Below are 21840 nucleotides of genomic sequence, written 5' to 3'. Positions count from 1 at the left end.
GAAAAAAAAAGAGAGAAAAGAGAGATGGACAATTATGACTGTTTTTGATGTATCTAGTACTGTTGGGCAGGACCCAATAATCTTGGAGATGACTGACACACGATCATGTGACTGATGTGTTTTAGACAGTGGGGTTAGCCTGCCAGTGCAAGTGGGAGTGGTACGACATGTTCTCATGAATGGAGATGTCAGTCTGGAGCAGTGTGAGAATACAACACACCTGCCAACTAAATGCACTGAAATGATTTTTTTCTTTTTGTTTTGTTACCATTTTATTTTGCATGTCACACTTTTGTGTTATGATTTGTAGGTACGTCCTACATTAAATTGGCACTATTGATGATGGACTGAACAGGAAATGGACCCTCAAGTTGAATACTGCTGAATCTTCATACTACTGATATAAAGTGCAACTACAGACATGTTGTGGTGAACATTCACTCTTTGCTATATCAGCTTGGCAAAAAAAAACCCTACAGCTGTGATAAAGCCAGGCTCCACATACAGAGCCCCTATTAATTCACCATTTACTACTACTGGTCAGTGCTTTCATGAAGAGGGAGCTTTGAACAAATGTTTTTTTAATCAAAGTATGGAATGGATGTAAGTGTGTGGTACTGTCCAGTCTTGTTTTCTATTTAGTGTGTTTGGGGAAGTGTGTGAGTATTTGTGTTTGGAAAGAGCTGTGTGCACCAGGCTCTGAATGTGTTTACTGGCTCTTTACTGGATTATGCTTTAAAACTTCTGTCATGCAACAGAAAAATGGAACAAGGCAACAAAACATTTCTTTTTTTTCTTTCTTTTTTTTTAGTTTGAGAGCTGCTGTTCCAGTGGAAGAGAAGTCTTAAGATAATGTTTTTACAGTATGAGAAATTGTACAAGTATTTATTCCAGACGAGACGCTTTTGAGACCCAGTGCATTATACCGTATCAGTAGTGCATTATATTGTATTAACTTTATACTTATATTCCACCACCCAGATGAACCATGTGAGATCCCTGACTGGCTAATTTTTCTGAACCCAAATGAACTGAGTTATGCCACTGAGCTGTTTGCTACTCATTAACTGCTCACTGGCTTCTGGTGAGACATACGATTTTAATGTAGCTTCTGGCGCTCAACACGCTGCCTGGCAGCACTAGTAATTTTCCTGTAATGACTGACTGTCAGTGGCTGGTTTAACGTGGTGGGGAAACTGCACAATACTTGATATTTGTTTGCTGCATTTTGTACATTTTTTGAGTAGTATTTTTTGTACATTATGTACAAGTTATGTTTACTAAAAAGCAGGCACTATTTTGAGGTTTATTCTGTTACAGGCTTTCAGAGATGTTATGAGTCTTATTTCATTGTATTCTATTGTATGTTAATTTATTTTAAAGAGATATAATAAAATGCAACTAGGTACGTTTTTTGATGAAATGTGTGTTTTAGTGGTCTGTGGTGTGTTTGTGTTTATATTCCTTCCTCACTCACCCCTCTTCTTTATTTCAGTCTGCCCTCTTATTTGATTCTCCTCCTTTTCTTTACATCTGTCTCTCTGTTGCTCTCTATGACCCCTTTTGACATGTCAAAAGCAGTAAAGTAAAATTAAAAAAGTAAAAGTTGTACACTTCCCCATCGTGGGACTAATAAAGAAATATATTAGTACAGGTGCAATTAATATCATTAATGATGGCTGAATCCTATTTACCTCCATCATATCCAGTAGTCAGACAGATAGAAGGGGAATACACATTTCCTACAGCATTTTTATTTGTCACAGCTGGAAAAGTATAGGAGGAACATTAACAAAACTAAATTGTGAGTAAGTGAGGTCAGGAACCACCCTGACTTTCACACAACTATTACTTCACACTATTATCGAGCTGCAACGATAAGTTGTTTGACAGAAAATAATTCAGCAGCTATTTTGATAATTATGCTGTCATTTTAGTCATTTTTTTATGCATAAATGCCAAATCTTTCCAGGCTACACCTTCTCAAATGTGAAGATTTTATGATTTATTTTTTCGTCTATGATCGTAAATTGTTGTTTGTGTTTTAGACATTTGAAGACATCAGCTTAAGCTGTTATAAATTCTAAAGGCCATTTTCTGTTATATTTTCTGACATTAAAATTAGACATTAGATAAAATGACCAATTCATTGAAAAACAATGGAACTAACTAACTAACCATTACTTGCAGCCCATGCATACTCATACCATTTCACACACACTTATGCTTTTTTGGGGCATTAATCATTCATACCCACTGTTAAGAACGAGTCGTTCCTCCCTAGGCCTCTTTCAGGAAAAACACAGGTGTTACTGATAACATTAACGATGGCTCATCAACGCGTCTCAGTTGATTGTTTATATCAACCCTACACACCCACATTACAACCATGCAGGTGTTCCTACTTAAATTGTCTGATTAAACTTCTTCTCCAGCCAGATCTGTAACTCTCCTCTTACTTTAATCAGCTCCTTATTTCCTTTTCCCATCATCAACTTTCACTCTTCTTTCTTTCATTAACCCTTTCACCTTTATGTCTTTGTCTTCACACAAGATAGTTTATTGTTCTGCTATTACTGCACCTCAGTGTCACACTTACACAGTACATGTAACTATCTACATTTAACTCAGGTATGTGCTGTTTCCTGGAATATAATTAGTTAATTTGTGACTTGCGTGGCTTTGTGCAGGATTAAACTAACGGGTCATGATTGTGGCCTGTATTGATTTAGAAAGGTACGCACCTGTCTATAGACCTCTGAGTTTGAATTATAAGTTATACATGCTAATACCGAGCTAATTAACACCGAATACATGGTGCTGGAAGAAGAGTTCCTCTGGGTTTACTTATAATCCATCCTGTTGGGACCATGAATGTACAAAATTGTACAACAATTCATCCGTAATTGTTGAGATATTTCAGTCTGGACCAAAGTGACCGACCAAAAGACTGACACATTAATCAAGCCAATATCTGCAAATGTTTGAAGACTTCCAAGAATTACAGTGTGCTCCATTATTATGAAATTGGTTGTCAAACGTCCTATTCTTCTCCAGAGGCTCACTCAGATTTAACCTGCAGTAGCCAGAAAAATAAGAGACCAGCAAGAGTTGTGGTTATGAAGTTGACCAAGAACCCCATAAGCTTTCAAATATTTTCAGAATAACTCTGCAAAGACGGTAAAAACCTGCAGCCAGAAAGACAAACACTCTGCAGCACTTAATCAATCAGTCCTTTATAATGTCTAGACAGAAAGCCACTTTAGAGTAAAAGGTGCATTATAGCCAGACTTGAGTTTCCCAAATGACACTTAAAGAAACTGAGTGCATTAGGAAAACATTTCTATGGCCTAATGAGACAAAATTATACTCTTTGGCTGCATTGCCTGGTAATGCAGACGATGCATAAAAAGGTGCTGCTCATACATGGAGAATATTGTCAGTACAGTGAAGTGACGGCTATACAAGTTTCTTTGTGGAGGGGGCACATAGTACAGATTACAGGAGTACTTACATGGTCTTTGAAAAGCTCAAGACTGTACATGACCTTAGACTGGTTGTAAAGTTATCAGTGTGATCAATGACTCTATAAAGTTCTGAAACATTATCTGAATACATAATGGAAGTGAGGTTTCTGTATTTCAAATCTGAACTAGCTACCAGATTTCTTAATGTTTTATGATGGCAAACATTTTTACATTTTACATTAACTCTTGTGTTTTGTTGGTGTGTGTAAAAATAATAATAATTAACCAAAATCTACCTTTTATCCTTCTCACCTTTTAAACCCCAACATGTAGAAAAGTATTGAAGTGGTGATCTGTCCCTTTGCCACACACCGGACCTAATTCTAAAAAATGATAAAATGACCATAAAGCTTTATTATAAGTCAAAATAAGGAAATATTTAATGTTTTATATGTTATATGGCATAAACAAACACATATTCATTTTGCCAAAAACTCATTCACAGACAAAGAATCTTACAGTACATTGTTATCCTACATAGTAATGCTATTAATGCTTGGGGTCGAATAGACCCCAGAGAGGTCTAACAGGGACCCCTTATGAACAAACTGTTAGAAAACTCCAAAAAAAAATGTGTCAACACCAATCACAGATAGAGAGCAGATGAAAATCCACTGTATTTAACCACATTTTACAGCTGTGGCCTCTGAGACCTCAAACAGAAGTAATTTTCTGTAGTGAATTACTGAAACATGTAATTATTTAGAAATCAAAGCAATTCTCACACAAGTAAGAGAAGTCATGAAGTATCAAGGTGATAAAACAATGTTAAGAATGTTTTTTGAGTTGTTAAAAAGGGCCTATCGTCTCCAGAACCTCAAAAAGAAATATTATGTTAAAGAATTTAACAAATAAACAGAAAACATGGAATGGGTCTGAATATTTGAATCAAACGATAATTGCTTGATTGACAAGATGCATGAACAGAAAGTGCTTAAATGTGGAAAGATGAATACTAAAGCCTTGGTATTCAACTGGCATATTTCTATTTGACTATTTGCTTCATGCAAAAGGGTTCACTTACAGTATCTTCATCAGTGTGTTTAAGGTTTAATGTCAAGCGAAACTCAAAAACAATACAAATGTGGTGTTTGAGCGATTAAACCTTATTAGGAAGGGAGTCACCTTAAATTTTTTGAAATAGACGATCCTCTACCTTGTCATCTCTGTCTATATGGAAAACATTTTTCAAATGAGCTCTTACATAATTAGTTAAATGCAAAAAACAATGTCAGTAATGTGAGTTGAGTTGGGATAGCTCATCTTAAAAACATACAAATTATCCACATCCATTAATCTGTGAGTTTCAGTAGGGTTTTTTTTTTTTAACATATTGCACTTTAATGTGCAAAATAAAATGATATTCAAGTACACACATTTTCAACATTTAAATATGCACAAAGTCAAAGATAGGATTTTTGTGTACAAGATGTAACATCTTCAAAATACATACCTTGTCCAATTAGCCACAAATGTGAAATTAATAAGCAAATTATTTCACTGAGCAGTGTTGAAAGACAAATTAGGTTCTCTGATGACTAATATAGTACACATCAAATAAATCCTTTGTGGCACAATACTGATTGCATGGCACGACCTGTTGAAAAAGGGTTGAACTAAGCTCTTGACGTGGAAAAACCTAATCTAACCTAAAGAAATGCACTGCAGTGAACATGTAAATAACCATCATTATTTGTACATAACGTACTAATTAAGACCTCCACACCACTGTATAACTACTTCTATTATTTAGATACAAAACATAAGCTTTAAATGAAAGCTTTAATGCACATATTTCATTTAAGTCACATAGTGTTGAATGTTATGTTTGTTTTCATGAAACTGGTGGTAAATCAGTTGGTGTGTACTGTGTAGGAAAATGTAGAATACTGTACTATATGTGCATCTAGTTTCTCGTAATCTCTTCATAAAGTTTACAGTCTACCTAAGTCAGGAAAAGACTGATAATGCCTGATTTAAACCTGGTCAGAGCTACCAACCCCTTCATCCCAAAACCTTTGATCTTGATTTTAAACTTTTCCTGAGGGAGCTACAACAAAATGTACAATTCAACCTGAATTTCAGGATGTCTCAACGACAATAAAAAGCACAAGTCTGGTCCTGTGATCTTAAATCTTTCATTTTGCCAAGCGGATTAAGCCAAACCAAGGGCAACACTGCACGCACAACAGACCTGATTGAAATCGCTCCAGTTAGCGTCATTTGTCTGTTAACAAGATTGTCCCTGAAAGAGCTTTCACAGAAATGAATACACCATTCTTATTTGCAATGTTGGTGGCAAGAGAATGAAAATGTCACAGTTGACGTCAAATCATCATCTGCCAAACAGTAGGCACTCATATAATACAGTAGTAGACTGTAGTGCTGAAACATTACAGCACAAATTGCCCTCTTTCAGACTGGACCTGCATTGACGCAACCAGGCTTCCAGGTAAACCAAAGTGGGCTGATAAGGAGGAAGTGAACCGTGGAAGGTCAGTGTGGTATCAGAGCTGGGTGTCCTCTCTGGTCTCTGTGCTAGACTCATGTCTCTCTTTCAGACTGCTGCTGTGGACAGGAGGCTCCTCTGGGACGTGAGCCAGAGGGTCCGAACGAATCAAGTACCTGAGAGGAAGATAGAGAGAGAGCAGATGGGGAAATGAAAAACTGAGACAAACATGTGCATTAACTGTTAAACGTTACCACATGGGAGCCCAGCACTCAGGCTCTTCCTAAACTGATCCCTACTGAGGTAAACAACAGGATGCACTTGTCACTCTATCACGGCAAATGGTAAATGGGCTGCACTTATGTACACCTTTCTAGTCTTCCAAACACTCAAAGAGATTTACAATACAGGTCAACATTCATCTTTTCACACATACTTTGCAGAGGCAGCCATGCAAGGGGTCAAACTTGCTCATCCACCTGCTCATCAGCTACTGTACATTCACACGTCCCCGGCGCAGCCATCAGGAGCAATTTGGGGTTTCAGCGCGGTATCAGAGCTGAAGAAGGACACTTCAACATGCAGACTGGGAGGATTGTGAATCGAACTGCCAATCTTCCATTTAGCAAACAACCCGCTCTACCACCTGAGCCACAGTCGCCCCGTCATGAGCAGGAAACAGCTGTCACCATGGATGGACTCTAGATAGTTGCTTTGCTCCCTCACCTCAGCTGTTGTATTATATTTCATATTCATTTCATTGTAAATGTATAATTTCCCCAAAACAATATGCTACAAAATTGTTGGGTTCCATTCTTTTTTAAGTGATTGTTTTCACAGCTGTAAACATTGACCTTTATAGCTAATGTGTTAGCAAACAGTAGACTATTTTACATATCCGGCTTACGCAGATAAATATTAGTATTCAAATGGACTCATGTTTATGGCCACCTGACAAAATAGTCCAATACTGACTCTCTTTTAAGCTCTGTTTTGCTTTCTACCAACTACTGAGAGAAATATCTGACTCTCTACCAGTTAAACACTCCACTATGTACACCAGCTAGCTGGTAGCTTTGTCTGTCTGCTGTTTAGTGCTAGCCAGGTAGCGTACAGTTGTTTTATCTGAACCTTTTAACTCTCATTTGTTACCTGGTGCTAGAAACGAGGATGATGAAAGCTGTGAGAGGGAACCAAAGCAGTAAAGTTGTGGGCTGTAAAGCCAAAACAATAAGCTGAAAGACGTTAAAACACTATGCAGATCTGAGGGGAACTGCAGAGAAGGGTGATAAATTGTCTTTTAACTAATTTTGCTTTATTACCCCTTTAACTAGTTTTTGGCAACACAGCAATGTAACACATGCAAAAACATCCACAAAGAAGGTGTATTCAAAAAAGCTGAAAAATACACACAAGACATCTGAATAACCTTTTTCCAGGTAAAAATAAAAGTAGCTCTTTGTGTGACATGAGGGAATAAAGCTTACACAATGTCATTGAGCTCCAGCCTGGTGTCAGGAGAAGGGTTAATCAGGACATAGGACAGGGTGTTTTGGTGATCATTCTGCTCATCTGAAACACAAACATGATCTCAATCAGTGAACTGGAAAGTCACAGCTTTATCTCGTGATGAAATTTCTTCAAATATGTTTTATTGAGAAAAGGATATAACATCATAAAATAAAAGTAACACTGATGGTTTGTTTTACACTGAATATAAAACATAAAAATGTTAACTTTCTCTCTCACACACACATTCTCACACTCTGGTTAAAAGCCAGCTCTGGTTAAAAGGGAAACGCAAGCAAACAAATGAATATGGCTTCTCTAAGGAGGTCATTGAGGATTAATGGTCAGATTTTTAATAAGAGGCTGCCAGATCTTGTTCAAGTTTATCCCAAAAACCTTACTATTTCAAGATGCATGGTATTGATCAACTGATTAAGACACTGATTGACTGTGGCAACTTTTTTCTTCTTCTAGCACCAAAGAAACGTTTGTTTGTCTGTAATTAAGCTGTGGTATTGTGTAGTGTTGTGTCCTCCTAATTTTGATTGTTCAATGTGTTTATCAGGCATTGTAGAGAGGAATCTAAAGATCTCAGTTTACAAGGTTAAAATACCAAGATGTGATTGAAGAGGAAGAAATTAGATCAGTTATAACATAATTTCTGTCTGACCTTAATTAAAATGTTTACCTTGTAGATATCCCAGATTGACTCTGTTCATGACATCACTGGCTGTCAGATTGGTTAAGTCTTCTGAAAGCAACAGTTAGACAAGAAACACACAGACTTTTAAGGAGGAGCAGGCATTAAAATTTGGAAAGGAAAACAATGAGCTAGAAAAAAGAGATTATAAAGACAGTTCTTATCACTAATGCTCAGTTTAATACGTTCTAGAAGTTAAAGATGAGTCCATCACCCTTACCATATCCTGAAGTGGGGAGGCCCAGGTGTCTCATACGGTTGCGGACCAGCTCTGACAGCTCTTCCCTTTCAGAGCGTCGGTAGAGGTTGAGGCGCTGCTGAGCGATGCGCTGGGCATGGTCCTTGCTCGAGTCCCGATTCGTCCCCTGCCACCTCATGCTTTTCTTACTCAAACGCCGTGCCCACTGCATGCTCTTTTTCCTCAGCAGGGGGTGATCTGACTGGTCGTTGCTCTGAGATTCGTCGCCCCTGTCCTTAGTGTCCTCGCACTCGTCAATGCTGACTGACACCTGAGACTGGGATGGGGAGACTGGAAGTTACCTTTAAGGCCAGGATGCTCATCATTATATTAAAAAAAGCAAGAACTATGATTCTCTTATGAGGTAAATAACCATTTTTAAATGCTACAATCGATTATCTTTATGTGTCATTATTCTGCTATGAGCCATAAACTAATTTGTAATAAAAATATCTTCATTTTGGAGATGGATATTTAGTTTCCTCTATAAGATCTAACCTCAGAAGTAGAGAAAATGTGGGACTCTGTTCGGTAGATCCCAATAGGAATTTCGGCACTAGAGGAGCAGAGCTTCTGGAAAAGTCTTCCGTAAGTACTAATCCATAGATCTTCCTCGGTTACTTTCATCTGGAACAAGAGATAAATGGGTATACTTTCAATTTGGTAAACTACTTCAGATAATTTCCTTGTTTTCACAGATTATTTTCTTCTATCTTACTCACAGCACAGAGGTATCCTGATCCTGGTGTGGTGTCCAGTCCGAGGAGCAGCCTTGCAATAAGGATCATGTAGTCCTTCACAAAAGACTGACAAGAAATAACAGAACAAATATATTTAATTTGTTTGTTACAGCCAAAAACACATTGTAGATAAAGACACCTATCCACGACTCAACACAAGAGGGCACTATTGCTTTGTGATGGTAATGCTGCTCAGTTTTTTTCAGATAATGCTGTTTCTCTGCTGCCGCAAGACACATTCATTCCTTTTTTTCCTTTCCTTTTTCTGATATTTAAAAGAGTCATTTGAGGCTCAGCGCTTCAGCTGTACTTGTTTACCAACCTGATAGAGCAGGGTATCCAGCATGCTGATACTGAACACCCTGCCTGCAGCGAAAGGTAGGCGAAACATGAAGGCCAAGTTGGAGCCTTTATCGCGTTCCTTCTATGAGAGAACATCAGGACACACACAAAAAGCACAATAAAGGTGAAGAATATTTGAAGGCGTTTCATTTTTCTTTTCTGAAAATCAGGTGGAAATGGTAGTGTAATAACTAGAAGATCTCCTACATCCTCTCTTAATAATTAATGTTCATACTTCATACCATCAATACCACACTTGACAGATCTATTGTACGTCTTACCTTCTCCAGCTTGGAGAGAGCCAGTGAATAACAGTCCTTCGCCCTGAACTGCATGAACCTCATGTTGGATGGATGAGTAAGCTCAGTGATGATGCTAAGACTGGGAAACAACCTGGAATGAGAGAGAAGGGTTTTACCTTTAAGGGTATGATAAAAAAAATGAGGAAATAGATGAGTCAGAGAGAATGAGCCCAAACATCATCATTTATAGAGAATACTGCTGTTGTGTAAGCATGCAGGCTCAGATACGCTAAATGATTTAATGATAAACCAAGAAGAAGTTTAATTGATTACCTGAACATTGTCTGTACGTTGACAATAGTTTTGGCATCAGCCATGTAGTCCTCCTCGGCACTCATTGTACTCTCTTTATCCACAACAACCAAATTATCGGCGTATATAATGCCACACTGCAGCAGGCTGTCCAGACTGAAACATACACACACAAACAACAAGGACCATATCAAAAGCGAACATCATTTTGTCTGGGTTGGTAAATGAACTGCACTTATATAGCATATTTGTAGTGCTTTACAATACATGTCAACATTCACACATTCACACACACAAACACACACACACACACACACACACACACACACACACACACACACACACACACACACACACACACACACACACACACACACACACAATCATACGCTGATGGAAGACGTCGCCATGTAAGGTGCCAACCCGCTCATCCGGATCTAATCTGATTAGATTAATTAGATCCTGCTCATCAGGGTCTAATCTAATGCAGATTCACAATCACACACTTACACACCACTGGCACAGACAGCAGGAGTAATTTGGGGTTCAGTTTCTTGACAAAGGACTGGTCAACATGTGGACTGGAGGAGCCAGGGATCAAACTGTCAATCTTCCAGTTGGTGCTCCTCTTTGATATATTTTAAATAGAAAATAAATGCAATGCACAGTACCAAAAGTGTGGACACACTTTCCCATCTAATTTAATGAGAAAATGTGTCCAAACTTTTGAGTGGTACTTTCTAATACAATTATAATGGAAAGCAGAAAGTTATATGACTATATAAGTCTTACTTGTCTATGGTTCCAGCCATGTAGTAGACCATCGGAAAACAGCAGATAGCCTCCAGAAAGTGATTATCTGGCCTACAAGAAACATAAATGACAGAGAAACCTTTGCTTTCTAATTACGTCAAATATTCAAGTGACAAAAATGTATGGGCTGCAACTAACAATTATTTTCACTATCCATTAATCTGTCTGACATTTTCTCGAATAATCAATTAGTCGTGTTGTCCATAAAATGTCAGAAAATGATGAAACATGTTTAAACACTGTTTCCTAAAGCCTTGTTTTGCATTACCAAATATCTTGTTTTGTCCTGACCAAAAAGTCCACAACCCAAAGATATTCTGTTTACTATCATCAAGGACTGAAGTAACCATAAAATATTCACACTTAAGAAGCTGGAGTCAGAAATAATAATTAATAATAATTATTTAATAATAAAATAATTTTCTGTCAATTGACTAATCAATTTATCAACTAATTTATCCAGCTCTAAAACATTTGACTAAAAACTACTGTATAGTTGCTTTAGGGATATGAGTGGTTATATTTGATGATGTGCAATAGTGAGCATCAGGAGCCTCTGCAGTAGTTTATCTCCCTGGTTAGCATTACTTTAGGCTGAGCGATGAGGCCGTCTGCTGCTGAGCGCACTCAGAGGGAGATAGTTGTTTTAGTTCTGCCATTCCTCAACCAACAACCCCCTCCTTACAGAACATTACTTTATGCATTTGCCCAGTCCTTCTGAGAAGAGACCCAAGGCTGTCGTAAGTGCTTGAATTTCGTATCCAAGTGTGTGGGTGTTTAATTTGTGTGTGTGTGCGACAGCAATAGGAAGGGAGAACGAGAAAGAGCTGCACGGAGGGAGAGAGTTTATTGTTATTTGGCTGTTTCTATGAGAGTCCTGAGAGCATGCATGTGGAGGCTTAAAAAGGACACATCAGGGCCATTGATGAAAGCCTGCTTGGTGTTCCCCAAAGAAATAATTTTTCTCCATCTTGTTCTCCCCTTGTAGCAATATATATCATTCAGGTTCAAGGCAAAGCAAGTTGCTATGGTTACTGTCTGTAGGTACAAAGCGTTTATTTTCTTTGTCGCTCAAAACACACCGTCACTGTGAGCAGCAGTGGTAACCTAACATCAGGACTGACAATGAAAACCCACCTCCACAGCCTTGTCCTAAGTGCTTGGCTGACGTGAGCTTTTAGCATACATAATGTTCCCCAGCGTGAAATGGTGAGTGATAGAGAAAGAAAGAACAGATGTTTGTGTGTTAGGGTGAACTCACGGGTTATCCAGCAGCAAGACAATGGGGTTGAGCTCTTTCCTGGGTCTGTAATAAGCTCTGAGGGGCACAATAAAGTTGTAGAGACCATTCCCTGCCGTCTCAGCCGACACAATGATGAGCTTGTTTTTAAAACCGTAAGCCTTCGCATCCTCAAAGCTGTTGTGCCTGCAACCCTGCATAGGGAGAGAAAAAAACAGGTATTTTAGGTTTGCTATTATAAAGTGAAGGAGGGGAGGAATGGCAGGCATGATGGAGGCAGTAAGTAATTGAGTGACTAAGTTGAAGGATCAGAGACTGCCCACCTGGTCCAGTCGTAGGCAGCAGAACGGGGCTTTCTCAGCCAACAGATGGCACAAGGTGGGCGAGCTCCCGATGTACGGAGAGTTAGGGGGATAACCTTTCACATACCTGGCAACAAATCCAAAAACATTTTTTGGAAATATATTGAGTTCATCTTGGGAGAAAATGATCAAGTTGTGTTGTATTCTAACAAAAAAAAAAGGCTGAAGTTGGTTTTCAGTGTTTAGTCATTTAGAAGAAATTGTGCCACAGTGTATTCAAGTTAAGCTGATATAAAGAAATCTAACAGGTATGGTTAATTTTTTTTATTTAATTTACATTTTTACATTTGTAAAAGTAGAAATACCACAATGCAAATAGTTGTCATATTCAGAAAAAAGGCCCTGTGTGACGGTCATATGTTTATAAATTGAATTGTTGGATTATGTTAATGATGCACATTAATAAGTAGCATGTTACTGTTGAGAGTACAGTGTCACTGAGATGAGGAGACTAATAACAGTCTGTTGTTCAGAGTAATTTTAAACTATTTTTGAAGTTTTACTTACACAAGTAGTTTTGAGCACAAGCAATCTTACTTATACCATAGTAATATTTAAGCCAGATAATGTCTGTTAAGTACTTGAATATTACATTTTAATATTCTACTGACTGCTGCATATAATATTTAAAAAAATAGTTTATGACCTTTGTTGTTCGCCCTGCAGTGTTCTGGTTAGGTTTTAAAGGTATGGGTAAAACGTCACTACTGAGGATCCTTAAATTAACACCACTGCCACATATTATACAAACACACAAACAGAGACAGAAGACTTCTTACTCAGTAGACGAGTGGCCTTTCTCATCTATGAAGACAGAGTCATCCTCTGATTGGTCACCAAGGAGGTCACATGGTAGGATTGAGGAGGAGTCTGCAATCTCCTGAACTGGAGCGATGCTCGGCCGGCGGCTCCCTGTCCCGTTTACTGTAGGTGGGACCAGTTTATCCCCTGAGACATCAGGTGGACTTGTATTCTGAAGATCCATGGCAACAGTACCTGTAAAATACATTCAAGTGAGCTTTAAATTACAGTCGACGAACTGGCATCTCCTGATTCTATATCTTTATCTTCATCACACTCTACTTCCTCTCACCCATGCTGGCGATGATGCTGTGCACAGGGAGCTGTGAGGGTCCATCGTAGATTCCCCCTACAGGACGCCCCTTCCTCTCCTCCTGGTTGAAGATGAAGGCTGAGTTCTCCTCCTTTGTGATGTTGATGTAGTAGCAGGTATCGGTGGCAGCCATGATGTGGCGTGGACCAGGGTTCAGCAGAATGCTCTTGTTGTCCTCCCTTTTTATACCGATCAAGCACACACCGTACCTGGACATCACAAACATGTAGTTAGCATATGTTTGAAGCAAATATCTGCCAACAGAGTCATTACAATTAAAGCTGTAAAACCAAACATTCCATAGCTATCCTAGATTGATATTTGGGCCTGAAAGTAATAACACTTTTGGATATATACTTATTTGCTTCTTTGCCAAGACTTAGACCAGAGGACCTGGGGACAGAGGGAAACAGCAAGCTTGGCCCTGTCCTAAAGTTAAAAACAATCCAGCCAAGAAATATTTCAGCTCATAACCCCCCTGTGAACACACAAATTGTTGTTTTTATGGATTTCACAAACAAATATGCATTAATTAGTGACCTTTACAGGAGCTGCTCGGCCAAATCTGTTGCTTTTGGACAGAGCCAGGCTAGCTGTTTCTCTGTTTTATGCTAAGATAAGATAAGCAGCTGTTGGCTACAGCTTCATAATGAATGGACATATACGAGTGGAATTGATTTTCTCATTTTACTCGTGGCAAAAGAAGCAAATAAGCACATTTCCTAAAATGTTCAACAATTTTATTAAAACTGTGTCTGGGCCTGCAAGATGTATTTAAAGACTAGGAGTGAGCTGAGGAAAAAAATCCTTTCTTTTTAGATGTATTTATTATTACGAAATGTATATTAAACTGGACAAAAAAGAGGAAGGAAGGAATGACTATACAAGATGATACCGGATCAAAAAGACAAAATATGTAAAACCCACTGTAAATGCTTTGGTATATTTTCATCTTTTCAGCATCTGAAAGAGATGCTTTAGCTTACATGTCAACTCACTTCTTGTGAGCATGGAAGGAGGCATATGTGAAGCTTTTGCCATTATACTCTCCAAAGAACTTGCTGTCACACAGTCGGATGTGGTAGACCTCGTTGCCAGAGCAACATCCATACATCCTCTGCCAGTGCTCTGGAGACTGTTGTCCTTCTCTGCATCAGTCCAGTGAAAAAAAACAATCATAACAGATTAGTAAACCATATACATTGTAAACTCAGAAATTTACCACATCTGTTTGTAATTGATGATTATTGTCAATTGTAACAGGAGAACACTCCATCTCCTCTCTCCACATCCCTCTAGACCCTTGAGGTCCCTCTGGGTCTCCTGGGTTCTCTGATGAAAGCAGACGCTTCATCCATCTGTCAGTCGACTTGGCTCTAATATGCCCTTTGTAATGGCTTCCGGTAATTACGGTAATTGCTCAGGCACTTTTAAATTTAATGAGCTACAAGAGACGCTCAAAACAACCTCAAGGTGGAAGTTTACTTGCCTCTGAGTACTTAGGCTACGTAGTATTAACATTAGATGACTTACAGTATAAAATGTGTTTCACTCTCTGTTGCTTCACAATATAAAAGACAAAAAAAGGGGGTTCATCACTATCTCTTGCTCCCTTTTAAGCTTATTTTCCACTGAATATCCTTAAAGTGAGCTGCATGTCTCTAAAATTCTCTCAAACACTCAAAGACACCTACACATGCAATCATACATACACATATACACATGAACGCACTCCCTAATAAACAGTCAGATGACTGCAATACACATTCAGATACACCTTCCTGGCTAATGTGGCCATGTGCAATTTTGCAGACTAAACACATTTGTCTAAAACAAACACACAAAGCTTCAAATTTCCAAAGAGTTGTCAGACACACAGTGCTGTAGGCTGTTGATTCCCCTTTAATCTGGTTTCCCTCATCCATTGACATCAGCTTTTAAAAGTGCATGCTGTGAAAAATCATTTTTTTTCACTGCAGAGCTTTTCACACTGTTTTACAGAGAACACATCGCCAAAAAAAAATCAATTTAGCTGCTGCCTGTTCTCTTTCTTTTTAATGCACTCACTTTACTTCCTGCTGGGTTCCACAATGAACTTAGACTTTTGTCTTTGGGGGTTTTATTCACCTCTCTGTGCCAGTTCCATGGAAGTTAAGTCAGCAGACATAAGCATGTGAACAAATTTGAACTTTGTGTTCACAATATGAAGAAATCAAACAGCCCGAGGAAGCCGTGGATGACGTAAGATGACTGACCGTCCACGGGAGGTGTGCACAAGGAGCGTGACCAAGGTTGAGGTGGCAGGACACACACAGTTGAGAGCCAACATGGCATATTTGAACTCTTCTTCACACACAACGTGATCTGAAAAGGAGCAAATGAGCTGATCAGATGAGATTGAAGTGATCCTATAATGTGTTACTCATAAATTGGTTGAAAACTAATGTCAAGGCATGTTTTTATGGCTAGTAAAGTGCAGTGATTTCCTGAAATCTTGCTTCCTAGCAACCTCACAGCAACAACTAAACACTCAAGAAGTCACTGTGCCCAGAGAGAAATAATTGTAGCACCTAGTTTAACTTCCCATAAGGCAAAGGTGGTTGAAGTATGTCTGTTCTTGTACAGATTACACAAAAAAGTTAGAAGTTATGAATGGCATTTCAAGGTGTTGGCAAGCCATTTTTAATTTTAGACAGAGGCAGGCTAGCTGTTTCCCACAAGATCTAAGGTAATCTAAAATAATCTAAACTATCTGTCTCTTTAGCTTTCAAATCTTTCTCTAGCTATAATTGCTAACTTTGTCACATAGTGAACAGTTTGCTAGTGCCAAATATGAGAGCGGAGATCTGAACCAAACCAAGATACAGCCCAGAAAACCAAAACAATGAGCTGAAAGACACTAAAAATTGTTGAAGAAAACTGCAGATTTATTATCTGTTGCTTAATCACATGGACCCCTTTCACATACAAGTAGTCATTTTTTGTTGTTAATATAAAGAATATTGCTTATGGCTGCTTTAATGTACAGCTACAAGTTTGTTTTCTATTGTCTAATCTAACTCTCAGCCAGAAAGCAAATGAGTCTATTCCCAAAATTGTTTTATCTATTCTTTTCAGGGTTGTGACATGATGTGACACATTTCACTGAAAGTTTAGAAACTCTCACCTGCAAATTTTACATGGAACTTATTTTCAGGTTTGAGTATCTGAACATAAAGGGGGCAATTTGGAGCAAAGTCCTTCACGGCCCAGGCTCTCAGGATGGTCTGATGGTCCTGAGAGGAAACAGTGAAAGATTATGTATTTTCATTTTGCAATTTTTAAATTAATCTCATTTAATTCAGTTATTGTCTGTATGACTGACAGCAGGAATGACTTGAGTTTATGAATAACAACTCATAAATGAGTTGAGTTTCAGCAAACAGATGATTAATTGTTGTTAGTCTTACCGCAGCCATGCGATCCACCTCGTTACGACTGCTTAGAATGAAACAAGCCTCAGCATCATCCATTCTGTAGCAGCGAGACATGGTTGACAAATAATGACACAATGTCATAGTACATGAAAAACAAAAGCAAATTACTGCATTACAAAGCAGCAGTAAAAATACGAACCCTACCAGTCAGCAAATAAGCACTCAAGTGAAATGACATTTGACCAGAGAGGATGACAGCAACATCCGTTGATCCTGTATTCATTTTAACATTTCCTTTATATAGATACACAAACATAAAAAGATCAAGCTGAAATGCTCCATACTGTATATGTGCAGAGAGTGTGGAACTGTTTTGCATATGATAAACACAGCCAGGAGAGTGCAGAATGCAAAACAAGTGTGGGAGGATTTGAAACGGTGCCAGATGCAGGATGTAAGCTCGAGATACACCCAGTCCTCTATTTCTAATTGCTCTTCAAAAACCTGCCAAACGTATACCCAGTAATATTAGAGTGAGGTGTTCCATACCGCATGGTACAACAGAGGCATGCTCAAAAGAAGTATACTTTATTTCATTTGTTTGTTCTTCTTTAGTAAAATGGGTTTTTTCCTTTGTTGGCAGTGTTTTCTTGTGTTTGCTGAGGATCGAGTCAGCCTATATAGATTAGAAAAGGAGTATTATGTGTTTTTTAAGAGATTGAACACTTTATTTGTCATTGTAGGCCAACAACAAAATTATGTTTGGTAACTGGTCATTTCCAGTGAGATGTGGTCTGATAAACCAAGGTGAGACAGGCTGGCTCTGCATGCAATTAGTTTGAGAATATTTTTATCTCTGGTTGGGAAATTAAAATGTTTATGGCATTTAGGCGATGTCATCTTTAATTCTGTGTAATTAAAGTCTCCTTCCACAATCTCAGCTCCCTCAAGATGTGCATTCAACTGCTTATCGATAGCATTATGCAGTTCCTAGTCTATTTTGTGTGACTTATTTTCCCTTGTCTTTTAGGATAATGGGCTACTCCAATGATTTAGCATTACACTTCCACACCTGGTAAATGTCCTTATTTTCAAACTTCATGCCCAATTTGTCATGCACTTTAAATGTGACACATTTACAAAATGTTGTCCTTGAACACTGTTAGGAAAAGAAAAGAAAAATCTGGCAGGTGATTGAATGAACTATCTATTTTTCACAATCTATCACTGTCTTTCACTTGCAAGGCATCTGGATTTGCAAGGCATCTGGATTTGCAAGCATATAACTTGAAGCCTGTCAAGATGGATTCTTGCATGATCTCATGATATTGTGATCTTGCGAATCCAGATGCCTCGCAGGGTAACAAGGTTTGTACTTTTATTATAACTTTATGTCTGTAAAGGCACACATGTGGGAGAGAGAGAAATCAGGCTACAAAAATACATTTGAATTGATATACAGAGTGACAACCTTAATCAAAACAGTATCTTCGTGACACAAATGTATTAGAGGGTTCTGAATCCTCTCAACAATGTTACAAATTTCCATATATTCTTATTCATAAAACTTGCATAACTCAAATTTATTCGACGAATGCGAGGCAGATCATGTTTGCTCTCCTAAGAGAAAATGATCCATTTAAAAGCTGAGCATCAAAAGAAATGGGTATAGCTTGAAAGAATAATTACAATGTTGTCTGAGGGTGCCACACAATAGCACTGACAAGCATGTTTGAAATGAGAGAATATCAGGGTTGTATTAAGGTATGAAAAGACAATAGAAATCCACATCATACTGATGGTGGCTTCCATGCAGGTTTACACCTGCTACAAAACGCAAAATATAAAAGTTAGTAAAAAGAAAGTTAGATCAAAGGTTTCTTGAAGCATCACCGCCTAAAGGGGATGTATTATGCACATTTTCAGGTCTACATTTTTATAGACTGGGGCTTTACTAGTAAAGGTATGATTTACAGTTGAAGACACGCCTTATTCATCTTATACTGACCTTTTATACAGCCCCTCAGTTTAGCCCCTGTCTGAAATAGGCCATTTGAGCCCTAGTCTCTTTAAGGCTCCCCTCTGCTTTTGACCAGCAGGGAGCATTTCTAAATTAATTTACCTCAAGTTTTAGATATTTGACCATATTTAGTATAGATATCTGATATTATAACAGTATATAAATAACAAAGAAATCACACAAAAAACATGATATGGCCCCTTTAAATATTTCGTACCCCGTGACAGCATAAATGAGGCATCCAATCACCAATCCATCATCCACTCAGGAGGCCAAGTGATAATGGTGATATCAAATTAGATGATTAATTTAACATTTAATTATAAGGAATATGCAAATTAGATCAGTGTAATTTCTCAACACAACAGGATTTGTGTTGCACAGCAAAGTCTATGTCTGCCACACAGTTTATCAGCAACACATGCTAGCGCTAATGTTATAGTCGTCAGTTTCAATACTGGTTTCATTCACAGTATCTAGACATGAACACAACCAAGCACCTAAGTTTGAAAAAAGATGTTTGAGAGTGTCAGACTATATGATGCGAATGTAGAAAGCAACATGTTACACTGGCACTACAGAAAAGGTTGGGGGATCACCACAATCACCTCTAGTGAGCACAAATTCCTGCACATGTACCAATCTATCAAGCTGCTGTTGAGATATTTCAGTCTGGACAAGTCATCCCTATAAGTCACATCCAGTTTGGTGCACTGCAGTGATTCAAACTTTTAAAAAGAACAGTTTGAGAATCATCATAACGATGATAACAATTATGGTTTTAGAATCTTTAACTTACTTGGCTCTAAGCAGGTCCTGGTCTTTGAGAACAGATCCTTGCAGATAGATGACCCTTTGAGACCAAAGTGGGATCTGCAGCACTCTTCGCACCTGGAGGTCCATTTCACTTGGGCACAGGATCACCACATAGTAATCCTTTCAGAAGACACAGACAACAATACGATCAGCTGTAACTATATTCTTATAAACAGACTGAGTAAAACCTTTATCACATTCTGTATGTTTGCACTAAAGTGTGAATATGTGCGTATTTTGTTTTGTGTCCTGCATTTATATAATGTACCTGCAGTCTGGGATGAGCGTAGAACTCATTGAGAAAATCCATGAGCAGGTCTATTTTGAGTGCGCTGACACACAGCACTACATGTTTCTCTGTCTGCGCTCGGTGACGGCTGTAATTTCCTCCAGACTTCTGTCTCTCCATCCACAGGTAGATAAGCTCCTCAAACTGATAAACAAAACAAACAGAGTCAAACTACAATTCCTAAAGGAGAATTTATTCAAAAGTTACCCAAGATTATTTCTGTGTCTTCATACTTGTAGAGGCAGCACCACCAGAGCCACACAGATCATGATGACCACCAGCAGCTGGGACGGCCATATGCGGGGAGTGACGTCTCCGAAGCCCACGGTGGAGAAGGTGACGATGCAGAAGTAAAAGGAATTGAAGAGGGAGAGGTTTTTTCCAGCTCGCTCCAGGTGCTGGATTCCACATGTGCTATGTAGGACAGGTGAGACAGACCATGCATATGAACCAACACAGTCAGTAATTATGACCACTTTTCCTATGAATTTGGATATGGAACCCCAAATGCAACACAAAGCAGATGTTGGCTATTTCTGTCGGATCTATCTTGTTGTTTGATTAATTTACATTATTGTAAAACAAATCAAAATGTCTATGCTGAAAAATAGTTTATGTGCCTTTAACAGCAATCAGCTGATAAAATAAATTGCAGCTTTATTATCCTATACTTTTACTAACTTATTTTATCATCAACTCTTGAGTTTTCCTATTTTTGTATGCATTTTTCTCATATATAATTTCTTATTGTCTTCAGAACATTTCCAATTTTCTGTGTTGCTTACGTACAGTATATGATATGTAGGTGGTCATGTTGGAAATGTGTGGGAGCTATTTGATACTTCCCTGACTAATCATTGTATGCGACAAGCTATACACAATCATAGAAAGATATGAAATGCAAAACAGCACAAAAGCTTTTTTAGTTTATTTTAGTTGGAACTGAATCATAGAGTTGAGTAGGCCTATACAGACAAAAACATTAGGAGAACCATACACCACCAGAGATGAAATGACTAATTGAATAAAAGCATACCTTGCATTTGGTCTTTTTAATTTAATAATGTACATGGCACGAGGTTAGATGAGTCATCCACACTGCAGAATGAAGGATTATAAACATCTTAAAGGATTGTTGAAAGCTCACCCAGTGAAAACGAGGCAGAGCAGGGTGCAGATGAGAATGAGGACTTGGTTGAACATGGCTGAGTTGGTCCTCTGGATCGCCCTGTGGACATCATTCTACGCCGTAATAACAACACATAGATAGTATAATTTGAAGCTGAACACTCAAGTTTACTCATATGAAATAAAAAAATATCAGTTTATATCTATAAAATGTTTTCTTTGATCATTATCATCCATTCTGTTATGAATGACTCACATCATTACTTAGCTATTTAGTGCAAATGGAGATGCTCCCTGCTGCAATATTACAGCTGAACAACAAGAGATAACAACAGAATAACAGGCATTATAAAACACAGAAAGGAATGCAAATCATCTCTTAGTGGGAGCCCACAAGCACAGCAGTACCAACTCAAGTGAAGGATGGGTTTCCAGGAGGCTATTGTCAATAGCAGCAGCAGTAGAAATGAATACGCAGGCCAGTATTAATCAGTGCAATGAAATATGATAAGTGTGATATTAGCTGACCCAGCACAGTGTGATTCAAAGCCTCTTGCATTTACAAAGACATTAAAATGTTGAT

The 21840-nt window shown here is 38.3% G+C and overlaps 1 protein-coding gene across 1 annotated transcript in view; it reads right to left on the bottom strand.

Moving 5' to 3' along the window:
- Positions 1–6034: 6034 nt before the first annotated feature.
- kcnt1a (potassium sodium-activated channel subfamily T member 1a) overlaps positions 6035–21840 on the bottom strand; it is a 28718-nt gene continuing 12912 nt past the window's right edge. Inside the window, exons 10-31 of the mRNA XM_062434439.1 lie at positions 21277–21371; positions 20363–20543; positions 20109–20273; positions 19824–19960; positions 17038–17101; positions 16755–16863; positions 15844–15952; positions 14587–14736; positions 13568–13797; positions 13254–13470; positions 12436–12541; positions 12134–12306; positions 10852–10923; positions 10081–10215; positions 9787–9898; positions 9486–9587; positions 9146–9229; positions 8922–9050; positions 8406–8700; positions 8174–8236; positions 7464–7548; positions 6035–6152 (exon numbers count right to left, since the gene is read on the bottom strand). Coding sequence (XP_062290423.1) covers positions 6035–6152; positions 7464–7548; positions 8174–8236; positions 8406–8700; positions 8922–9050; positions 9146–9229; positions 9486–9587; positions 9787–9898; positions 10081–10215; positions 10852–10923; positions 12134–12306; positions 12436–12541; positions 13254–13470; positions 13568–13797; positions 14587–14736; positions 15844–15952; positions 16755–16863; positions 17038–17101; positions 19824–19960; positions 20109–20273; positions 20363–20543; positions 21277–21371 — 2931 coding nt within the window. The remainder of the gene's footprint in view (positions 6153–7463; positions 7549–8173; positions 8237–8405; positions 8701–8921; positions 9051–9145; positions 9230–9485; positions 9588–9786; positions 9899–10080; positions 10216–10851; positions 10924–12133; positions 12307–12435; positions 12542–13253; positions 13471–13567; positions 13798–14586; positions 14737–15843; positions 15953–16754; positions 16864–17037; positions 17102–19823; positions 19961–20108; positions 20274–20362; positions 20544–21276; positions 21372–21840) is intronic.

Source organism: Scomber scombrus, chromosome 15, assembly GCF_963691925.1.
Source record: "Scomber scombrus chromosome 15, fScoSco1.1, whole genome shotgun sequence".
Classification (NCBI taxonomy): domain Eukaryota; kingdom Metazoa; phylum Chordata; class Actinopteri; order Scombriformes; family Scombridae; genus Scomber; species Scomber scombrus.
This window is presented reverse-complemented; position numbering and strand designations above follow the sequence as displayed.